The sequence below is a fragment of the Toxorhynchites rutilus genome, chromosome 2 (assembly GCF_029784135.1).
Source record: "Toxorhynchites rutilus septentrionalis strain SRP chromosome 2, ASM2978413v1, whole genome shotgun sequence".
Lineage (NCBI taxonomy): Eukaryota > Metazoa > Arthropoda > Insecta > Diptera > Culicidae > Toxorhynchites > Toxorhynchites rutilus.
In genome coordinates, this window is record NC_073745.1 from 82,268,555 (window position 1) to 82,292,326 (window position 23,772).

Below are 23,772 nucleotides of genomic sequence, written 5' to 3' on the forward strand. Positions count from 1 at the left end.
CAATATTGTTTCAATGATAAATCTGTTGGAGCTCCACTGATACGACCAAAATCCGTCAAATATCGAAAAGTCAATTATCAAAAGCTTCTCGAATCGTTTTCCCTTCATTTTTTATTAGAGTCAATGATGGAAATATCAAGATTTGTCAGTCGAAAAATTTTGGCGAGTTTACAAAAAAAAAGGTTTTCTCTTCATTTAGAAAAACCATTTGCAGCTCGCGTAATATGATCAATTCACTTTTATACCGTCCATCGACACAAAAGTAAGTTTGTTTAAATATATAATTCCCATGCCCAAGAACATTGACGTCATGTAAAGATTTACCAAATCCTTCTCATTTCATCCCAAAATCTGACATTCAGATCTATCTGTATCCTCTTTGTAGTTTTGTTCAAAGACTCGCCGAAACCAAAGGCAATGTATAGCTTACATAGTTTCATCGAACCAAAAATCATCATAAAGTTCATTTTATCACGCCCTAGTTAGACCTTCTCAGCTTCCTGGTTGTCATGAAACATTCTTCTCAATACAATAATGTATTTTTCAGCAGTGTGGAGTGATTTGTGCTACATAACTGTTTCCAGGCACCACAGGAGCTCAGCTTTCATAGTATGATTTTCAAGCATTAATTTATCGATAGTATTCGAAGAAGAAAAGGAAGGGAATTGGTTTAAGCTGAACGGCAGATACTGATGCCAAAAATGCCAGTAAAACATCGTGAATGTGAAAGCCGTCTACTGTTTACCCTTCGGAAGGACTAAGTTCACCTACAGGCAATAGCTAACAACATATACTGAAAAACCTACAGAGAGTCAAACTAGTCAAATACAACTTTTTTGGTATCATTAACTTTCTAATTACTGGAATAATCAGAATTATAATTGACGGAATTTGACTTTTTCCAGCTTGGTGATGAAATTTTCTGATATTCCCTGACTTTCCCTGACATTGTTTGAATTCCCTGATATTACCTGATTTTTAAGGATTTTCAAGATAGTCGACACCCTGATAATCCTCTATCGCCGCTAATAGAGTTGTATAAAGAAAACGCGCATTAAATTATAGAAAATATATCCGCTATGATTTATTCTAGACGAGTCCTCTCGGCGATCTTCTCAGAATGCTCAAAGATAGTTTTCCATCACCACGATTGGAGTTATATAAGGAGTACTCGCGTTGAATAATTGCACATGCATCCCCAATCCAATTAATTTTATAGAAGTTCTCTCGGTGACCTTCTCAGCATGCACCTCGATTGGATTTAAATAAAAAATATAATAAAGTATGTCGAATGATAGAAAATATCACCGCTCCGACTTACTCTTGACGAGTTCTCTTGGCGACCTTCCTAGGTTGCCCCAACGATAGCCCTCATTCGCTACAATTGGAGTTATATAAAGGGTACGAGCTTTGAATAATAGAGGAGCTCTCTCGTTGACCTTCTCAAGTTTCCCAAAAATAACTCTCCACCGCCGCTAATACAGTTATATGAAGAGTACGCGCGTTGAATGAAGGAAAGTACCGCTGATCCGATTAACTTTAGAGCAGTTCTCACAGTGATTTTCTCAGGTTGCCTCAAGATAACCTTCCATCCCCGCGCTTGGAGTTGAATAGAGAGTATGCGTGAAAAAAAAGGAAAATTTCACTTTTACTTCTCGATTATATGAAACTTTGAGAGTTTCGTTTCGTCGAGAGGTCTAGAGTTCACGTTTACATAATCACATCACTTACCTCAGTGAATCCCGATTCTTACCTCTCCCAACTAACAACTACCCCTTCCATGATAATTGTTAGGGAACCACGCTATAGAGGCGACCCTTCTGGCCTTCGGGTGGCGATTAACATGCTAACATTCCTTCCCTTTCCCTGGTGACTGTAAGGACTTGGCCGGCGTCGTTATTGACTGTTTAAAGCTAGAATCACCGAAACTTGCACAATGAGAATGATTTGCTACTCCCAAGCGCCATTCAGTGTGTTCTTTGTGCAATTTCGCTGGTTCAGTTCAATCACGGAGAGCAACTACGAAATGTACAGTCTACCATAGCTTAAGCTCAAGCTCAAGATATCGAAATGGCAAAATGATCTACTAATTAACTACTCTACGTAATATTGACTGGAATACCGAAAAGTTTGGAAAAACCTTTAACATTGGGGCTGATTCTGATGCGCGAATGAGAAGTGACAGCTCGGAAAAATTGCCTTACTCAATTCCCGAAGGCGACTGTGGTGAGATTTTTACCTTGAATGAACTCTCATGAACACTCACTCAATTTTCGTGGGCGATTGCAGTGGAAAAAAAAATGCCATTTGTGACTTTTGAAGTCGTATCCTCATTTGTTATCGACTAGTTCTAGCAATGGTAGCCAAAAATAGGATTAGGCATTTCCAGATTCAAAGGTGAATTCATCATCTACTTTGTGAAAATTAAGCAGCGGGAGGGCCTGCGTACATACAAGGTTCAGAAGGCTCCTAACCGCGACGAAAGGCAAAACATGGTGGGGAAGACGCGAGCCCGGAAGCTGTACACCGAAATGCTGACGAAGCCGCATTGCCTGGTAATGGACGACGAAATCTACGTCAAAGCGGACTTTCGTCAGCTGCCGGGCCTGTTGTTCTTCTCCGCAGAGGACAAATTCAGCGTTCCGGAAGAGATTCGCAAGCAGAAACTATTCAAGTTTGCCAAAAAGTACATGGTGTGGCAAGCGATCTGCTCTTGCGGAAAGCGGAGCGCCCCCTTTGTGATGACCGGCACGGTAAACGGGCAGGTTTACCTTAAGGAGTGCCTACAGAAGCGCTTACTATCACTATTGAAGCAGCACGAGGGCCCGACCATCTTCTGGCCGGATCTCGCTTCGTGCCACTATTCAGAGGACGTATTGGAGTGGTACGAAGCCAACGGGGTCACCTTCGTGCCAAAGGAAATGAACCCGCCCAACGCGCCGGAGCTTCGCCCAATAGAGAAATATTGGGCGATTATGAAGCAAACCCTCCGGAAGAACCCAAAAGTTGTCAAATCGGAGGCGGACTTCAAGAGAAAATGGATTTCTGTTCAAAAAAAACTACAACCTGACGTTGTACAGAACCTTATGGACGGGGTAAAGAGGAAGGTGCGAGCATACGGGCTTGGGCTCGAAGTATGAATAAAAAGAAAATGCCAAAAGTTGTTTAATAGTTTTTATTTTACTGTCTAAAATTTTCAAAAGGATCGGTCTACTGGGCGAATTTCTACAGCGTTTTTTCCGTGATGCAATTTGATGTGACACACCCTTTAATTAAAACAGTATATGTTTGATCAACTTCTTCCATGTGTGAGGCAACATCGGTGTCATCCACTACTGCAGGAACATCTTCTCCAGTAGTTGCGACTGGAGTATCATCTGTGCTCATAGCTTCGTCCTCATCGTTTCCAAGACCCAGCCTGACTATGTGATAGATGCGAGATGCGTGCACACCGGGCTCATCCAGCGCAGTTTCGGACAGTAGAATTACAAGATCCTTGACAGCTCTATCATTTTTGTCGGCTCATTGTCTATGGATAAAATTTAGCTTTTAAATTTATTTAAATGCGATATTAAATATATCTTACCTTGATGGCTTTTATGTGAGGCGACTATAAAATTAATGTTCACTGCAATGTTATAAAGAATAGTCAACCTTCCACCAAACTTCTAGCGTAATTATTACGGAATCAGCACCGGATACTAAGTCAAAACATGAATGCGGAATCAAAACACGGATACGAAATCAAAACAATTGAAATAACATACACTCATATAATTGCAAAGGGACTATGCAAAAACAGTAATTATATCATATTTTTTTAACTTCTTATCCCAGGGATGTTATTTTTCATCAATTCTAATAAGAGGAAAACATTTATTAAGATGAACGAAATTATTTCCTGTACTTATTTGTAACAAGGAATGAAAATTTTTAAAATAAAAAAAAATATATATTCATAAAACACATTGAATGCATAGAGCCTTTGCAAAAAACACAAGCTTTGACATATATTTCAATGAACACTGCACCATTTGTCATTCATTGGGTATTTCACTCCAAAATGAACCTCTCAGGTTGCTTAGTTTTCAGTTATTTATTACTCAAACTCAAATACGCGTTGATCATTCCAGCACCGACATTAATCGGATTATTGGCATTAGTTTGGTAAAAACCAAGCGAATCAGATGCAGAGAAGTATTAGTCGGGAGATTTCTTTCAAAACTAAAATGTTCATCTCCTAGTATAGGTAATTTATTTCAAATTTTTGTGGTCCGAAATACAGGGACAAAACCTTCCTAAAAATACACTTGGTTCCGACCGTATACAACGAAACCAACGTCTTCCACATGCTCACTTATTTGCTTCTCTTTTTCGTTTTATTATCGGATTCAAAACCTGAGTCCCATTGATGAATTATTAATGATACGATAGAAAAGTATAGTGTAATCAAATGCGCGCATAGGAAAAAACAAGCAGTTATGGAACTAGTTAAAAGTTATTAGCTGAAAAATTTGGCATAGATGAGAGAAACAAGCGGTTTTTTATGTTCTACATATGATTCACGTAGGAATAAGATAACAGACATGGAACGAACGATTGGAGCAATATTGCCAATAATGGTCATTTGGAATGACGTAAGGTTTAATGCTTAATGAATACTGATCAAAGATTCGGGTGTTTTGTTAACTTATTCACCCGATTAGTACGATACAACGGTTATATGAACGCTTAATGCTTTTATAGACAATGATAATGATGATGATGATGATGATGATGATGATTTGGTGATTGGGATTTCGCATTGAAGATTGTACACTCATACAGTTGGATTATAATCTAGATGGTTGAGTTAAATTACGTTTGGAAATGTTGTAAATATTTAGGGCAATCTAGTACGGAATGTAAGAACATCTCTAATTGGTTCATTTTCCTTTCAATAGCTATTATGGGCTACAATGTGTCTTTTCCACTACAATTCACTTCGATTTCACTATCTACCTTCATTCCAATATAGCCGACATAGAAAGAAGAAACCATTTCTGTGCGTGTTCATAATTATTCAGTCACATCCAAATTGAAATATTCCGAGGATTACAAGTTCTGGGCCTCTCATTGTTTAGTTCTAAATATAATATTTCCTTGTCACTCGGATTCTGTGATATAAGAGGTTGAACAATTTGTCGATTCTTCGTGATGTGTTTCAGTGTAAAGATTTGGTTTGCAGTGGATCTATCGGTTCTCCACGGATATGTTCCAGTTGTGGTTATAGTAGTATTGTTCCTCCTGGGCTGTTTTCTCACTAACTATTACGGTAATAACCGGGTTCTAAATTTGCTCGAGTGTTGTCACAACGTAGGATGTGTGTATATATGGTTTATGACAAAGTTATTGTTTTATTTTATCAGCCTTATCATGGTTCTATCTCATGTGAAAATACAAAAATATTTGTGCTTTGCGTGGCACCATTTACGTTTGATCGTTTTTCAAAATGGTACTTTGATTTGTTCTCACCGAATGATTATCCAGGGAAACTTATATCGAGCAGGATGGTGGTGAAATGATAGACAAAAAAAAAAGAGAATTCGCACATACTTATTAAAATGGACGGACAAAATATTTGAAACAAGTTAGCAACGAATGTTTTTTGAGCATAAAGTCACAAAACGTTCTATTTTGAGCGTTTTCAGTAAATAGAAAAAAACGAAGAAATAGGGCGAATCTTAAACAATAATTACATCTTATACAGTGCACTACGTAAACCTAAACGTAAGCTGCTCGTATAGCACCTCTAACTCGCTGGCAATATCAAGTGTTGTGTTCGATATAAATTCCCTGGGCCGTATCCTAAAAACGATCCTTGGACGAAGCCGTGTACTCCATTTCGGTCAGATTCTGCATCTCTTGAAGCTCCTGGAACTTTTCATGATCACGAATATGGGCATAGTTTGCTGCCAAGCACATGAGATAGTGCACCAAACTGAGGATAATCAGCAAACAGCTGACGGTAGCAAGAATGAACATGATTTCACACTTTTCCACACCGTCCTTGCAAAAAGCCTTCACCTTGCTCTGGTCACGAATTTTCATATCCTCCTGTTTGACCCCGACAGGGAACATGAAATCTAAAATTGAAACAGATCCATCAACATGCGTTCTTTCCCAAGAGTGAATACACACTTACAAAATTGCGTCAAATCAATATCGCTCCGATGGGACTGCACGTCCGGGTTCTCACACATGTTCCAGAAAATAGTGAACACGAAAGTGACCACACTTAGGAAGCAGAGAATTAGAATCCAGGCGATCTTCAGTATGTATGTTATTCCCATGAACACGGCGCAAGATATACGACCACCAACACGGGATCCCCAGGCCCGGTAAACCTTATACCGGGTGGCACCAGTCGCGAGGAATCCAACGAAAAGTATCATCAGTCCCAGTGCACCCATCGAGGCACCGATAACGACAAAAATCATTTGAACTGCCTCAATCCTGGAATGGAGCATAGATCGATTCAGCGCGTAAGATCGTAATGATTGGAACCTTTACTCACCACAAAAGTCGCAAATGAAAAACTTGGTCCAGCATGATGATCGCAAGTGACGTTCCTCGGTACATTGTGCCGCAGAAAATTCCTACGCCAATAAGGCACATAACCGTCGCTATCAGCGTAGCGTATGGTATACGAGTCATACATGATTTGCAGCAGTCGCCTGAAAAAATGGACATAACTTTGTGAGCTAAGGAGAACGTAATAAGTAAACAACTAAGAATCCCAATACGGAAGAGTGTAAGCTAGTTGATAATAAATGGGAGTAATATAGACTGCGCATGGGTTTATAGGAGTCTAATGTTTTCGGTGCTTCAAAGGGACAAGCCAGCACAGTGACGACATTTGTAGTTTTTGTGAATATAATTTCATATTTACATATACGGCACATTGAAAAGAAAACCCATTAAATATGAATTGTGAGGTAAGGTATTTCATGTTTGTATGATCTCGCGAAATGTTTTTTTTTGTTTTATCAATTTTTGGCATACGAGGGCAGTCCGAGAAGTACTTAGACAACAACAAAAAATATTGGAAAAGTGGAGATTTATTTCTCAACATAGTCTCCTTTTAGCTCGATACACTTGACCCAGCGATGCTCCAACTTCTTTGATCCATCTGAAAAATACGTTTTCTCGAGGTATGCAAAGTAGGCCTTCGTGGCGGTCTCATTCGACTCAAATTTCTGCCCGGCGAGTGACTTTTTCAAGTTTGGAAACAAAACAAAATTGCACGGGGCCAAATCTTGAGAATACGGTGGATGGGGCAGCAGTTCGTAGTGCAATGCGATCAATTTGGCCGGGCGACGGCAAAGGTGTGAGCCGGTGCGTTGTCATGGTGGAAGAGCATTTTTTTCTTCGCCAAATGGGACCACTTTTTCTGCAATTCGGCGTCGAATCGGTCCAATAATTCGGCATAGTAGAGCCCTGTGACCGTTTTGTCCTTCTCCAGGTAGTCGATATATATCACACCTAATGACTCCCAGAAAACGATGGCCATCACCTTTCCGATAAATAGGACAGTCTTCGCCTTCTTCGGAGCACGTTCGCCGGGTAAAGTCCACTATTTCGACTGTTCCTTGGTCTCTGGTGTGTACCAGTGGATCCATGTTCCGTCGACGGTCACGAAACGACGCAGAAACTTCTTCGGTTTGCGCTTAAACACAGCGTCAAACACTGCTCTGAAGTGATCTCACGGTTGCGCTTGTTGTCCGGAATGAGCAAACGCGGCAACCATCGCGCCGATAGCTGACCAATGTTTCATGCAGGATATGACCCACGTGGTCTTTTGAGGTGCTTACTGTTTCAGCTATCTCGCGCACCTTCAATCGGCGGTCTACCAATACGAGATCGTAAATTTTTGTCACGTTGTCCTCCGTGGTAGCCGTTTTCGGGCACCTGGACGTGGCTCATCGAAAACCGACGGGCGATCACGTTGAAACTCGTTAAACCAATTTTTGACGGTCGCCATCGAAGGAGAAAGATCACCGTATACAGCATCCAAGCGCTCTTTGATTTCGCTGCGCGATTTCCCTTTCAAAAACAATAACAGAATCACCTACCGATATTGTTCTTTTTCCATTTTTCTAAAATCCACGGACACGCCCGCCTCCACACACGGTCAATACAAAACTACGAGTCCGATTCGGCTGAAATTTTGACAGTAGCTGTTTACGAGAATGTACTACACGATATAAATTTCTCTTGCGATACTGACACCATCGGGTGATGAGGCTAAGTACTTATCGCCGTCGTATATCACGTCTTCCAATATTTTTTATTTACTGAATATACAGAATGAATACAAAATAAGGACAGAGAATTTTTGGTGATGGATTGTTTCATTTGCTTCACCAGCTGTGTGAACTTTATCCAACGATATAATTATTGAGTGTCGATAGGAGGCAATTGCTATTATGTTCCACATCATGGTAGTCCCAGACTATCTGTGCAGACGCTACTTTGAGAACCGCGTGATGGTCTACAAGACAAACCCGGGTCAGACGCGGACGCTGACAGGAGAATCAAATTTCAAATAGCCTAACACAAGACCTGGCTGAAGAATGTGTTTTGGTTTTTGTGAAGGAGTGAGGTACAAACGTCAAGGAGGCCACCTTCTAATCGATGCACACTTTCTCAGTGGAACACTACGAGCATAGCCGTGCGCGTCATATTGGAAGGCATTGACTAATCAGCGCTCCGGTGGGGAGTCTGCAAGTGTGACTGTGACGGATTGCGAGGCAAGTTGGAGGGGAATTCCTAATCGGTACACGTCTCGACGCGTGAACGAATATCTGTGTGATGGATGTGAATGTTGAACAACAAAACGTAGACAAGTAGAGTAGAGATAAAAAAGGTATAAAACGACGCTATCAATCGTTGAAGCGCTCATGTACTTAATCGCTGGTTAAGTGCATGAACACCACTGCCATCCGAAGTGGTTGCCTCGATGTAGTTCCGGGGAGATATAGGCTATGCTGGAGTGGAGGATTTGGTTTTTGTGAGTGATAGACCTCACACGACGTCAAGATTTACCCATTCCAGATAAGATTGGTAGAACATTCCTAACCCCTTAAAAAAAGGTTCCCAAATGGGGATCAACAAAGGCTGTGCCTGTTGGTCTCTATTGCTCCTAGCTAACGCGTCCACGTAGATCATACTATGACACTTCGTTTGTTCGGGCGTGAACTGGAAACACACACTTGGTTCCGAGATCGGATGATCTATTGTAACTGAGTAAAGGGGTGCAAGCGAGACAGAACAATGTCCTGTAGCGACTGAAGCACAATGTTCAAGAGCGGGCCACCAGTCGGGTTCAACCCAAAGAGCTATCACCATGGCCATCAAAACCAACGAACAAACCCACTCACATGAGCGGTGGCCTTCAAACACTCACAGGGGTTCAGAAATCCGTTGTGAGACTTGACCAAAACGCGATAAACTCGAGGCGTAGAGGGATTGTAGACAGCAATCTTGGCTCCTGGAACAACAGAACAAGCGAATTTTTTTTTGAAAAGCGCGTGATCTAGATATAATCATTTAAAGCATTGGAAGTGACGATCGACGACCCCGGACATGTTTAGAATGGTGCTGCAGAAATGCCATACACAAAGGTTTGTTATCCGGCAAATTAAAAATCCAGAAGGGTGCTTTTGTCGAAATCAAGAAGGTCACCGGAAGATTTAACATAGTATAGACTCATATGTCTGCAGGATTAGGCTATCTGGATAGGCTATCTAAATTCAGGAAAAATGATCAGGGTTTATCAGGGAAAAAGTTCGGATTCCGAAAAAGGAAGTCAATCGTGGATGCTCTGTATAGTGGACGAGAAAGCCGGAAAATCATCGAAACAGAAGTGGAGATGGGAACGATCCTGTGCATGGTAACGTTCGACGTCAAGAAAGCTTAAGATAACGCCGTTAAGTTACTACATCGAATTAGAGTCCCAGGCTACCTATGCGAATTTCTAAGGATCTGCTTCCTGAATCGATTTCTGATCTACGAAACATCCATGGAGTAGTGATCTGACATTCATCGATCACTACTCCAAGACTCAATTCTTGGGTCTACGCTTTGAAACATAATGTACGATGGTTCGTTAACTTTGCATCAGCGTTAACGCCCGAAACTGCCGATTGCACATCACAAAACCGAAATGTTTTGAGTGACTGCAAAAACCGCATTACCCTCTACCTATTAGGGTAATGCCGTGCCCTAGTCTAGGGACTATTCCTGAAATTTTGGTTGAAGAGTGTCCCGGGGATTGCCTTTGAGGCTCCCTTCGGTCGGTTTAAGAACGTTCATGTGATGCAGTATCCTTCTCCTGGCTAATTTCGCTTGATGCCCAGGCTCTTATCGCTTTAAACTGATTGTTTAACTGCCCATTATTGAAATCCTCCTATTGGGCACAACTGTAAACAATTAGAATACTATTCAAAATTAAGGGTTGCAAGCTCATGAGAAAATGATTGGCCTCTTTCCCGTATACACTTCACGGTAAAAACGAAATGAGCGGTACGTCATTGAACTCCGTTTACGAGTTAGTGAAGCATCAAAGATAATAATGGGTTTCCAGGAAGAACGAACTCTTTTCAAATTGAAATTAAGAATTAAAAATAACTTCTCCGTATCAAATTAGTGTTCAATGTGGTAAGATACACTTGTACAAAAATTGTATCTGAAAATAATTATACATTTGCTTGATTCCTTCTTGAGTTATGCAGAAGTTTGTGTTTCATTTGTATGGCAGTCTTCTTCCCCTTAGACAGGGGTAGGTGTATCAAACCATCATAGAAACATTTATTGCTCCCTGAAACCTCCATATGCTAAATTTGGGTCAATTTGTTTGATTAGTGCTCGAGTGATGCAAACTACCTAACCTTGCTCTTTTAGAAAGGGGGAGGAGTGTCGAGCCATCATAGAAACATTTCGTGTCCTATAAAACCTTCACATGCCAAATTTGGTTCCGTTTGCTTGATTGATTCTCGAGTTATGCAACTCATTGTTTAGCTCATTTGTTTCAATTTGATATGTCGTTCATCTGAATCGGCTCAGTAGTTCAAAAGTTATGAATTTTCGAAAATTTTGGATAAAAGGGGAAAAATGATTTTTCGGACCACAGGTTAACTTTCAAAAATCATATCTGAAAAACGAAAAAAATAGCATCTCTGATATCGAGATATGTTATGTAAAAAAATCCTCAGCTTTCAAGAAAAAATATAAGAAAATATAACGCCCTCTAGTCCAAAGCCAAGAAAACAATAAAAAACGACTACAATCAATAATTACGAAAATTATTATACGTTCATATTTTTCAATAAAAGACTAGTTCATTGGCTCCAATTTGATCATCTGACGATCATCTAAATCGGTTCAGTGGTTCAAAAGTTATAAATCAACAGCTACTAATCGTAAACCAGAAAGATTCTTCTTCTTCTGCTTCTTAGATGGCATTAACGTTCCTAGAGGTATTGGGTTGGGGAAAAAGAAATGTTGTATATTATCAATATATGGCAACACTTAAACATATCTTGTGTTGTACTTATCGCATCGGGTCATACTATACGGCTATTCAAAGACGACAATCTGTGCTACAAGTGTCGTTCTGGTGTAGTGGCTGTCGAAGATACACCCCGTACTGGTAGGCCAATCGTCGTGGAAACCGATACAATCGTTGAAATCATCCAAGTAGACCGTCATGTGAGTACTCGATCGATTGGCCAGGAACTGGGTTTAGACCATAAAACCGTTTGGAACCATTTGCAGAATATTGGATTCCAAAAAAGATGTATGGGTGCCACACGAGGTGACACAAAAAAAAAATCACGGATCACGTACGACAACCTAAAGCGAAAAAAGTCGTGGTCGAAGCGCGGTGAACCGGCCCAAGCCATCACCAAGCCCGGATTGACGGCCAGGAAGGTTTTGCTGTGTGTTTGGTGGGATTGGAAGGGAATCATCCACTATGAGCTGCTCAACTATGGCCAGACCCTCAACTCGGTTCTCTACTGTGAGCAGCTTGACCGTTTGAAGCAGGCGATTGACCAGAAGCGGCCAGAAATGATCAATATGAATGGTGTTGCTTTCCACCAGGACAACGCTCGGCCTCACACATCTTTGATGACCCGCCAGAAGCTACCGTATAGTCCGGACCTGGCTCCAAGTGATTATCATCTCTTCCGGTCCATGGAAAATGCTCTTGGTGATACTAAGTTGGCCTCAGAAGAGGCTTGCGAAAACTGGCTGTCTAAGTTTTTTGCAAATAAGGTAAGGGGGGGATAATGAAGATGCCTTCTAAATGGCAACAAGTTTGCGAACAAAACGGCGCATATTTCACATAAATTGGATAATTTTAAGTATGTTAAATAAAGCGTCAAATTTCGATCATTTTCCCCAGCCCTATATTTCGCCTTCTCAACGTAGTAAAGGGTGTGTCACATCAAATTGCATCACGGAAAAAACGCTGTAGAAATTTAATTTTTAGGAATTATATCTTCAGCTTTCGCTTATAATCAGATAAGAGTGCATAGATCACGTTGGCCATGCTTCACTGTCAATTTTTCGTAAATTTGGAAAAATGTCGTCGAACGAAAAAGAGCGTCGTGAATTAATCCTGCGCACTCATTTCGAGAATCCGGAGTTGTCACATCGGGACATCGATAAGATGCTGGGAATCGTCCAATCCACGGTCAGCAGAGTACTAAAACGATACTTCGAGAACCTAACCATCGACCGGAAGGTGAAGAACGGCAAAAATGGATGCTCCGTCAGTGAAAAAGATCACAAGCGCGTAGTTAAGCAGTTTAGACGTGATCCGAGAAGTTCGGTCCGGGATGTCGCCAATAAGCTGAATTTGTCAAGTTCATTCGTCCAGCGGACCAAGCAGCGGGAGGGCCTGCGTACATACAAGGTTCAGAAGGCTCCTAACCGCGACGAAAGGCAAAACATGGTGGGGAAGACGCGAGCCCGGAAGCTGTACACCGAAATGCTGACGAAGCCGCATTGCCTGGTAATGGACGACGAAATCTACGTCAAAGCGGACTTTCGTCAGCTGCCGGGCCTGTTGTTCTTCTCCGCAGAGGACAAATTCAGCGTTCCGGAAGAGATTCGCAAGCAGAAACTATTCAAGTTTGCCAAAAAGTACATGGTGTGGCAAGCGATCTGCTCTTGCGGAAAGCGGAGCGCCCCCTTTGTGATGACCGGCACGGTAAACGGGCAGGTTTACCTTAAGGAGTGCCTACAGAAGCGCTTACTACCACTATTGAAGCAGCACGAGGGCCCGACCATCTTCTGGCCGGATCTCGCTTCGTGCCACTATTCAAAGGACGTGTTGGAGTGGTACGAAGCCAACGGGGTCACCTTCGTGCCAAAGGAAATGAACCCGCCCAACGCGCCGGAGCTTCGCCCAATAGAGAAATATTGGGCGATTATGAAGCAGGCCCTCCGCAAGAACCCAAAAGTTGTCAAATCGGAGGCGGACTTCAAGAGAAAATTGAATTCTGTTAAAAAAAACTACAACCTGACGTTGTACAGAACCTTATGGACGGGGTAAAGAGGAAGGTGCGAGCATAAGGGCTTGGGCTCGAAGTATGAATAAAAAGAAAATGCCAAAAGTTGTTTAATAGTTTTTATTTTACTGTCTAAAATTTTCAAAAGGATCGGTCTACTGGGCGAGTTTCTACAGCGTTTTTTCCGTGATGCAATTTGATGTGACACACCCTTTATTACTTGCGTCAGTTTTATTAGTATAGGACGGACTTGATCATATACAATCTTCGATTTCTTTTCACTGTATATAATCGAATCGAAAAAAATGTTTTTTTATTGTTAAGCGCACGTTCATGGGTCCAATCGCAGAACTGTTCATTGATTGATTCTAATCTACTATAATTTTTTTAGGGGGTCTCCGTAGCCAGTAGTTTAGGGGAGCATGAAAGAATAGCTGATTTTCAGGCGGAATGAACACGTTTTCAAAATTAAAATTATGAATGAAAATTAGCTTTTCCTTATCAAACTAGTATTCTATTTAAATGAAAAACATTTTTGTTTGCAGGTGGTGAAAAAGTCTCATACGAAAATTGTTTATGATGACAACTCTATATTATGATGGAAAAAATCAGCAACAATGTTGGAATTGTTTAGCCATATGGTTGAATGAAAGTCAGAAACACGTGTTTCAAGTAATCGAATAACATGATATGAAAATTTTCAATCAAATTTTAGAATTTTAAAACCGGCTTCGTGTCTTCTAATCTGATAAATATTACACTAACGAGTTTGGGACCCAAATTATGGGCCTAATTTGAAGTTGCCACATTGGTTGCTGGTGTCGTTGGGGTTTTCTGAGGCGAAAAATCTCTGGTTACGTCTTCCTTCGGAGGGGAAGTAAAAGAAGTTGGCCCGGCTCATGAGTTGTTGAGTCTGATAGGTGGGAACAGGTGGAGTCACCTCCCTGATAAAAAAAATGGTTACCGTTGCAGTAGTTCTATTGCTCCACCCGAGGAAAATCCCAGCATCTTCCAGAAGATGATTCAGTGTCGCTGACCCACCGCCGGGATTACTTCACCGTACCATCGCGTGCAAGGAGCTGCGTTCCGTAGTGAGCACATATTGTTCAATTTTTTTAAAGCAATTTTTAAGTTATTGAAACATATTTTCGGGTCAATAATTAACCATTCTATAACCCTTGGACATACCCAGCGTAATAATCCCCTTTATTCCACACGGCGAATAACATGGGATGGCTTGAGTCACGGTGTTTCAGAAGGCGAATGGCGTGTCAATATGTTTTCAAAGGTTGGATTTGAAGTCGTGTCCTTATGTTATCGTCTCGGGTATAAAAAAGGAGCTGAAAGGAAAAAGGTGGGTTCCACAATGAAGCGAGAAACTTTACTGCCTCACGTTGTTCGTCGCTCGGATTAAAGGGGAGTGTGTGACGCTAATCATTCGACCACGGATAGGTTAATAAGTTTAATGATTGCGACATGCCTACAAGTGTCTTCTTGTTTCAAATACTTCACGTTCTATGTATGCTAAAATGACAGCAATTTCCGATCTGGAGAAAAATGGGAAGGTACGATACTTCTCCACTCATGACGAGTTTACATTTCAAGGGATGGGACCAATTAGACATAAAGATACGGCAGTGAATGTCATCAAACCAGCAGCGTAACATTACTATCATAGAAGCTATTATCAGCGTTAGTATGTATAAATGAACAGAAGATGTAATGAAGTGACACAGCGGTTAATTACGGTTGCGAAATGACGAACCACAGATAAACGGACAAATGCGGGAGCATTAAATTTATTTGTTCCTACTGCACAGCGTGACAATGTGTACTATTAGCGTTACTATTCTAGCATTTGCCCATGTGACACACAACAGAATGAAGTTATATGAGCACTGCTGTTGAATATGCTGGTGACTAGTAATTCCAAACACTTCAAATAAAGTAAATTCAAACCTTTCGATCGTCGACCATGTATCGTGTTATCAGAGTATCGATCCACTGATAAGTTAGACCGATAGGCAAGACTCCTGCGACTGAGGGCGCGCTGTTGGGGCTGATATTGGACTGACTCTCGGGTCCCGTTGCCATTCTGATTGTTGAGGGTATTGTACGCCCGGGTTAAGGTTCCATCATCATCGAAATTGGTCTCGAGTAAAAAGTCGTCGCGAAGCTGCTGTGAAGGCACTCGATTTCTTGAAGCCATCAATGGATCGTATCTACCGGCAGTTACCAGTTGTTGCTTTCTTGATAAATGTTCACTCACTGTTCGCACTGTGATTGTGTTCCGAATTCACAGGCATTTGCCGCAAATCCGTTGTGATCCGTCCCCCAAAAAGATAATGATGTGTAGACGAAAGTTGAAAACGAACACAAGAAAGCGTATCAATTGGCACTTTTCCGGAAAAGGCACTACTTTAGCCAAGATAAAAATTCGACTACAGCGTAACGAATCATCGATAGTGTTTTCACTTATTTTCGGAGCCACTGTTCCATTTTTCACCAAAACAAAACGAAAACATTCCATTAAATTGTTGATATCTTCCAATACTGTTAAATGCTATTCTACTGTAGGAATGTGGATTTTTTTGAGAATATCATTGAAAATGACTCATTTGCTCCACTTTACTCAAATACTAAGATAAACACAACATCTCGTGTCGTTCTTAATAAATCCTACACTGGTTCTGGTGGTTCACATCAATTAGTCTACGTTCTTCAACAACCCAAATCTTCTATCAAGTACTTTAACCGTTGGACCGAAGACAAATTAATACGGGCGCCGTTGGAATGATACTGTGTGGACAGTATAATTTACACTTTGTTCCAATTCATCACAAACGCACACTAGTAGAAATATTATTAATTCATGTCTCCCTTTCCCATTCATGGTATACGTGTATGAATTAATGTTACGTTGTTTCACACTAGCGCTCCGGGGGCGACCGCACCTTATCGATTGGTCGTCTACGCGAGACTGGATCGCGACCACTTTCCATTGCGCCACTTATCTTATCAATCAAATTTTCTTTGTTTATTTCATAGATATCCGAGTGCCTATCGATATACATACCCATTTCGTTTCGGTTTTCGTTCGATGTACGATACGGCTTCTCGATACAGTCCACTGGCTCTTTAAATGCCTGCCAGTTTGGTTGGGGTTGCGTTGCAGTTAACGTCTGGCTGTATCACAAAACACGATAAGTAAATCAACTCGTCTTGCTGGCTGGATTTCACATCAGAATCGAGATCCGATAGGAAACTAACACTCACTCTGAACGAAAATAAGATCTATACTGTCAACAACATAAGTTTTCTCCGAAAACTAATTGAGAAAGAAGGATAAATTAAACAAATTCCACCATAAACAAACGGAACCCGCTCGACATTGCTGTGTCGGTGATGTTGGTGGCCTGGTAAGATATTTTACGTTGACAATTTTGTGCTTGTGTGGGGTAGTATGCATTCGCACGTACACTGTTGCAGTGGTGACGTCACGTGTATTTATCAAACGCTAGGCAAAATCAATGGAGTGTGTGACGTATGACGTATATTTCCATGCGATTATATATCGTGAAAGGTTATAAATTGCAAACCTTCAGAGAACTGGGCGTTCGCCTTTTAGCACACTTCAGTAGTAAGATCTCGGTAGCATATACGCGACAACAGTGATGGCGAAAATAATAATACAGTAGAACTCCAATTATCCTCGGTGCGGTTTATCCGCGAAAGCGAGTTCCATAGTAATTCTATGAACCTTCTCTAAATTTGTCAATGAGTGGTAGGTTTTTGTTCTTTTGTTTTGGTCATGACTTTCACATTATTTGACAACTGGTGTACACGACCTTACAGATTGATAGTTTAATGATACCTGTATTGATAAAATATAGATTTCATGCTGAAATATCTTTTTTGTGTTTGCATCTCATTTTAAGTCATTTATTGTGTTATCCGCGATTTTCGTGACCCAATGTTAGCTTGTCCGACTATTCCGCGGATAATCGGGGTTCTACTGTACTTAGTAGTGCAAAGATTTTCCCTATTTGCATGCGAGTTTTATATTGCACAATACTGTGATGTTATTTTTTTTGGCAATCATGAAAAAGCTTTAAAAACAATTATTTAAGTAAGGACCTGGAATACGTGTTCAAAGTATTCAAATAACATATTCGCTGACACCTTTCTCGACATCTTCATATTCGGTGTCTTTAATTTGCCGACTAGAACTATTAACGTTTTATTTGTTTCGGGTCATCAATGGTTTTAGAATAGGCGCAAATTTAGAGTCATACAGCACTCGTGAGCTAACACGAGGCTACCCACATTCGTATGTGCCACATACATCGTGTGGTGCTGCGCATATTGAGTCGCAGTTAGGGTTGCGAAAACGTGTCATTCGTATGCAATGTCTGACTCAAATAGATTTGTGCGATACATTTATTACTAACACAATCACTCGACCTTACAACCATACAATGTGAGAATCACGATGCTATATAATTGTTCACCAACACAATCATCACATCCAGCACCACTAGCACAAGAAACTGTGGTTCAGCTACAGCGCTACGTGAGTCGCGTTTCACGAGTGCTGCATCATCTCGCGCTACCTGGACAATTGGCGCTGTTTTATCTGTTTCCATAAGCCATAAAAACAGACGATATGTCGTGCCCAGTGGTTCGCGCAATTGGCGATCTAACGTACAAATCTACACGTAGGCGGCGCTGCGGTGAAAGTGATGATGGTTTTAAATTTTGCCATGTGAGTTTATGGGAGGTTTGTAGTTCTTTCCATGAATTACAATGTAATAATCATAAAAGATTATTTGAATGCGATGAGTTTGGAAGAAATTTAATTCTGTGCAATTTTTTATATAACATGTTATTTTTTACCTCTTACAGTGGTGAAACCTGTATAAATATTGACAATGGTTGAATCGAAGAAGGAAAATCGAGAGCACAATCAAAAACAAGTACAAAAATGCATGGTTCCTTCATGTGAGAACTACCTTGGAAAGCCCGGTAGTAAAATATACGTGATTTGAGTTTTAGGTTACATTATCATCATTTTCTTAGTTCAAAAACAAAATCTAGATGTCTCACCGATCGTTTACGTTTTGCGTTAGATCGCCAATACGCGTCTCAAATTGCGCCTAACCTTAGTTAGCACCAAGGCGCCTCTATACCAGGTGAAACAATCATATGAAATGCACTTTCAGCCATATTGGAAATCCTGTCGGTATTGTTTACAAACAGCATCAGAACGCTGCTGGCGGCTCTCTACAAACTGTTACGACGCTTATTCGAACGATGCCTACTATGTTCGGCTTTCGCAAATTTATGTGAAAAAGAAAAGATGATTTTGTAGAATTTCATTCGCATATCCACTACTCTCGCATGTGAAAATACAAAAATGGCATTTCCTAGCTATAACAAAACAAACAACCCCCGCTTCACAAACCGTAATCCCCTTCTCATTGAAGAGATGATGTTGCTTCACCTGTTATACATTAATATAAGCGCCTTGATGCATTGATACATTCTCGTTTAATTGTGGCTGATGGTGAATTGATATCAAATCGTCTTCAATGATTTTGTCGTGAATCGCCCCTTACGTTTGTACTAAACGGTACCGATTCTTGTTTTTGTTTTCACGAGAGAGAATTGTCAGAGCAAATTTGTGTTACGCATTGATCAAGAAGTTATATCGGTGCTCAGCAATGTCTCCAATAACTACTAACATCTTCAAAAAATACCTTTTATGTAATCGAAACTGCTGTCTAAAGGTAGGTGTTACTAAAGCTACCATTGAATTGTTCAAGTCTGCGCTATTTTCTAAATGTGACACTTTCTGCTTCATTTTATGAATCAATTACGAAATACGTCTATCGATAGGTACCTACGCAATGTAAACATACGGCTGCTAATCCTATTCAGAAGATCCGCGAGCGGTTAGAGAGTGGTCCCAGCTTCCAGGATTTCGTACAGAATCCCGACTACAACAAGGAAGACTGGAGTGCCTATGATGGCAAGTTGAAGCGAGAAAAAGGTGAATCTGAACGCCTACGCTTGCCACCTTGGCTCAAGACAAAAATACCCATGGGGAAAAATTACAACAACATCAAAGAGCAGCTTCGGGAACTCAATTTGGCCACAGTTTGCGAGGAAGCAAAGTGTCCCAACATTGGTGAATGCTGGGGTGGTGGCGAACATGGCACCCAGACTGCTACTATAATGGTGAGTTGATCTTTGCACCCGAATGGATGATTGTAATGTTGCTGGTGATAAGAGCAGAGTGCTTGAGTGTTCTTGTTCCGAATATCAATTTTTGTTACTCTAAACTAGCTCGTATAACATCACAAATTAGGTCATGAACCCATTGGTGATCTTAAATTTTGAGCAGCTGATCGGGCTAAATTTTCATTCTGGATTCATGACTTCATATCATGAATTCATCTCCATGCAGGTTGATCCTTCTTCGTATATTCCCAACCGTGTTTGTTTTCCTGACTACATCAATTCCTCTGTACATTTTGATCTGTTCATGAAGGAGAAAATCCATGGAATTCCAGATTATCATCGATCGGGGATCGTTCCTACGATCTTCAATGCAAAATATGGGCGTATCAATTGTGATAATATGTACTTTACTGATGGGTCCTCTATGAATGAGTCCACAGGATTTGGAGTGTTCAACGAATTTTTTAGCACCTCCCACAGTCTTCAGAATCCTTGCTCAGTGTATATTGCTGAATTGGCAGCAATACACTGGGCGCTGGACAGCGTCGCCTCACGACCTGTTGAACACTATTACATTGTAACGGATAGTCTTAGCTCTGTCGAAGCTATCCGTTCAGTGAGGCCGGAAAAGCACTCGCCGTACTTCCTTGAGAGAATACGAGAAATTTTGAGTGCTTTAACCAGACGCTGTTATGTCATTACCTTTGTCTGGGTCCCCTCACATTGCTCAATTCCGGGTAATGAGAGGGCTGACTCATTGGCAAAGGTAGGTGCAATTGAAGGCGATATTTATCAGCGTCAAATCGCCTTCAATGAATTTTATTCTTTAGTCCGTAAAAATACCATCGTTAAATGGCAACGTAAGTGGAACGAAGATGAATTGGGTCGGTGGCTTCACTCGATTATCCCTAAGGTTAGCATCAAACCATGGTTCAAAAGTCTGGACTTGAGTCGGGACTTTATTCGCACCTTCTCTCGACTCATGTCCAATCACTGTTCGTTAGACGCGCTACTCTTTCGTTTTAATCTTGCCGATGGCAATATCTGTGCTTGTGGCCAAGGTTACCACGACATCGAACACGTTGTTTGGTCGTGCGAGGTGTATCTTGTTGCCAGATCGAATTTAGAAAACTCTCTTCGGGCCAGAGGAAGACAGCCCAATGTGCCGGTGAGAGATGTGTTGGCTCGGTTAGACCTTGATTACATGTACCAAATATACGTCTTCTTAAAAGTTATCGATCTTCGTGTGTGATTGTCCTTATATCCTTATATTTTCCTTTTCCTTTTCCTTCGCGAGAAATTAAATCCCTTCTTACTAACAATAGAATAAGGTGAAATGTAAATAAATGTTAGATATAAGATAGGCTTAAGAATTGAGTATGATGAATGTGAGTGTGAACATTGTCAACATATCCTTATATCCCTTCCTTTTCCTGAAAAAAATGTCACCCTTCTAAACTCGAGCGAACCGCGAGTAATCGGTTCTCTACTTCATTAACACTAGAATTAATGAAAAATGATTATATATACTTGTAACAATACAGATAGGAGTTCGGCTCCTTTAAACTTATGTAACTGACCCTGTAAAAATAAACGATTTAATAATAATAAAAACATCACAAATTGTAGTTTCAACATTTGTGTTTTTAGTTGATGGGTGACACGTGTACGCGTGGATGTCGTTTTTGCAGTGTGAAAACTGCTCGTATTCCGCCGCCACTTGATCCTGATGAACCAACGAAAACAGCCACCGCAATTGCATCCTGGGGATTGGACTACATTGTGCTAACGTCAGTAGATCGGGATGATCTTCCTGATGGGGGATCGAACCACATTGCTGCCACTATACGGGAAATCAAAAACCAAAATCCGCGTATATTTGTGGAATGCCTTGCGCCGGATTTCCGTGGCGATTTGGAATGTGTGAAAACTGTAGCCTTATCGGGCCTCGACGTGTATGCTCATAATATTGAAACGGTTGAAACACTGACGCCTTTCGTGAGAGATCGACGAGCTGATTATAGACAAAGTTTGGCATGTCTTGAAAATGTGAAAAAGATCAATCCAGCAATGGTCACAAAAACATCGATTATGCTGGGTCTTGGAGAGACAGATGGCCAGATTGAGCAGACAATGAAGGGTAATTGATTTGCTATAATCGCCAGTATAGAACTAACCGAATTGAAACTCATTTTGTTTCTTCCATAGATCTCCGCTCCGTCGGCGTCGACTGTTTAACCCTCGGACAGTATATGCAGCCTACCAAACGACACCTCAAAGTTATTGAATACGTAACGCCCGAGAAGTTCAAACACTGGGAAGAGCGTGGCAACGAATTAGGTTTTCTGTATACTGCCAGCGGGCCACTTGTACGAAGCTCATACAAGGCGGGCGAATTTTTCATAACGAGCATTCTGAAGAACAGAGCTGCGGAAGTAGAACGGAATAAGGAATAGGTGGATAATTTGGGACTAAATGAAGCAACTTAGAGATTATCACCAAGTGTATTTGTTTTGCAGTTCTGGAAACAACGTTTAATGTATGATATGTAGATCCTGATTCCTATTTCTTGTAAACACAAAAGTTGAGGCAGAAAAATATATTTCGAATCGGATGCAGCTGTTAACAGTTTTTTATTGATCTCTTGAACATGGAAAATACAATCTATCGAGTTAAACGACGATTCTCTGAACTTTTTTTTTTTAATATATTGCGATCATATTGTTTTCTCGCCTCCTGCGAGATAGTGTGGTTGGTCGCAGGCCTTGCAAGCCGCACCACTAAAAACACCAAACAACGAACGATACACAAGAATATTTGAACCGGACTAATCAACACAGACCCAGGCGACGAAAACGGACTAACGATTGGAAACTCGGGACGTGGAATTGTCGATCTCTCAATTTCATCGGAAGTACTCGTGTGCTTTCCGAACTATTGAAAAACCGCAAGTTTGACATCGAAGCGCTGCAGGAAGTGTGTTGGAGAGGATCTGCAGTACGGACATTTTGCGATGGTCATACCATCTACCAGAGCTGCGGCAACACTAACGAGCTAGGTACAGCTTTCATCGTGATGGGCATTTCAAGGCCATCATAGCAGAAAAATACCGCCTCCACGAAATCAGGTATACGGACGGCTTAAAAGGACCATCAGGAGTTGGATTTGGGGTAAGCGACGGTAATAACAGACTGATTTCCAGCAAAAAAGTGGCGGACATCTGCCAGGTCTTCTCGGCAGAGGTAGCCGGCATTCTAGAGGCAACCACAATCCCGTCCTCTAAGCCGCTGCTGGTCGTCTCCGACCAATGGCAAGTGCCATTGGTGCCATCGGTGCGGCTAGGTCCAAACACCCATGGGTACAATGCCGCCTACAAAGTGCTTTCCCAAATCATCTTCCGTTGTCTATCGCCACTGACAAACAGATTCGTGGGACGTTATCAGGCAACACGTTCGAGGAGCATCTGGATAGACTACGAGAAGGCAGCAAATTACGGGCAGCAAACCTTTCCATCAATCTCGAAAAGTCGCGGTTCTGTGTGACTGAAGTGCCTTATTTGGGATATATTATCGGTAAATCCGGTTTGCGTCCTAATCCTGAACGGATTGAAGCGATAGTTAATTTTGAGAGACCATCTACCTTGAGAGCCTTGAGAAGATTTCTAGGGATGTGCAACTATTACCGAAGATTTATTTCAAGCTTCAGTGAAGTTGTACAGCTTCTTACAGATCTTCTCAAGGGCAAACCCAAGGCCGTACGTTGGAACTCAAAGAAAGCATCTTGGTGCAGGAACATGATGATGCCCTTCATCAGGGATATGAGAAAACCATAGCCTTGATCAGGAAAAGGTATTATTGGCCGCAAATGGCAAAGGATGTTAGAAATTACGTTCAGAAATGTACCATTTGCCAGCAAAGTAAACCCAGCAATAGTTCTCAATTACCTCAAATGGGACTGCAAAGAATCACTT

At 41.2% G+C, this 23,772-nt stretch overlaps 2 protein-coding genes across 4 annotated transcripts; one reads left to right on the plus strand and one right to left on the minus strand.

The window, feature by feature from the left end:
• Positions 1–4,238: 4,238 nt before the first annotated feature.
• On the minus strand, positions 4,239–16,986 carry LOC129769083 (neuronal membrane glycoprotein M6-a). Of its 3 annotated transcripts, none has more exons than XM_055771101.1 (6): positions 16,836–16,986; positions 16,636–16,745; positions 15,519–15,836; positions 6,557–6,716; positions 6,185–6,495; positions 4,239–6,125 (listed from the first exon to the last, which is right to left on the minus strand). In XM_055771101.1, the coding sequence occupies exons 2-6, from the start codon at positions 16,637–16,639 to the stop codon at positions 5,848–5,850; spliced, it is 1,071 nt and encodes a 356-aa protein (XP_055627076.1). In that variant the 5' UTR covers positions 16,640–16,745; positions 16,836–16,986; the 3' UTR covers positions 4,239–5,847. The 3 variants fall into 3 exon arrangements, with proteins under 3 accessions (XP_055627076.1, XP_055627077.1, XP_055627078.1); XM_055771102.1 differs by having other exon boundaries at positions 15,519–16,049; XM_055771103.1 differs by lacking the exon at positions 15,519–15,836 and having other exon boundaries at positions 16,836–16,985.
• Positions 16,987–19,206: 2,220 nt separating this feature from the next.
• LOC129770373 (lipoyl synthase, mitochondrial) lies at positions 19,207–22,416 on the plus strand. Its single transcript, XM_055773160.1, has 4 exons — positions 19,207–19,348; positions 19,458–19,799; positions 21,453–21,942; positions 22,011–22,416. The coding sequence occupies exons 1-4, from the start codon at positions 19,283–19,285 to the stop codon at positions 22,256–22,258; spliced, it is 1,146 nt and encodes a 381-aa protein (XP_055629135.1). The 5' UTR covers positions 19,207–19,282; the 3' UTR covers positions 22,259–22,416.
• Positions 22,417–23,772: the final 1,356 nt, after the last annotated feature.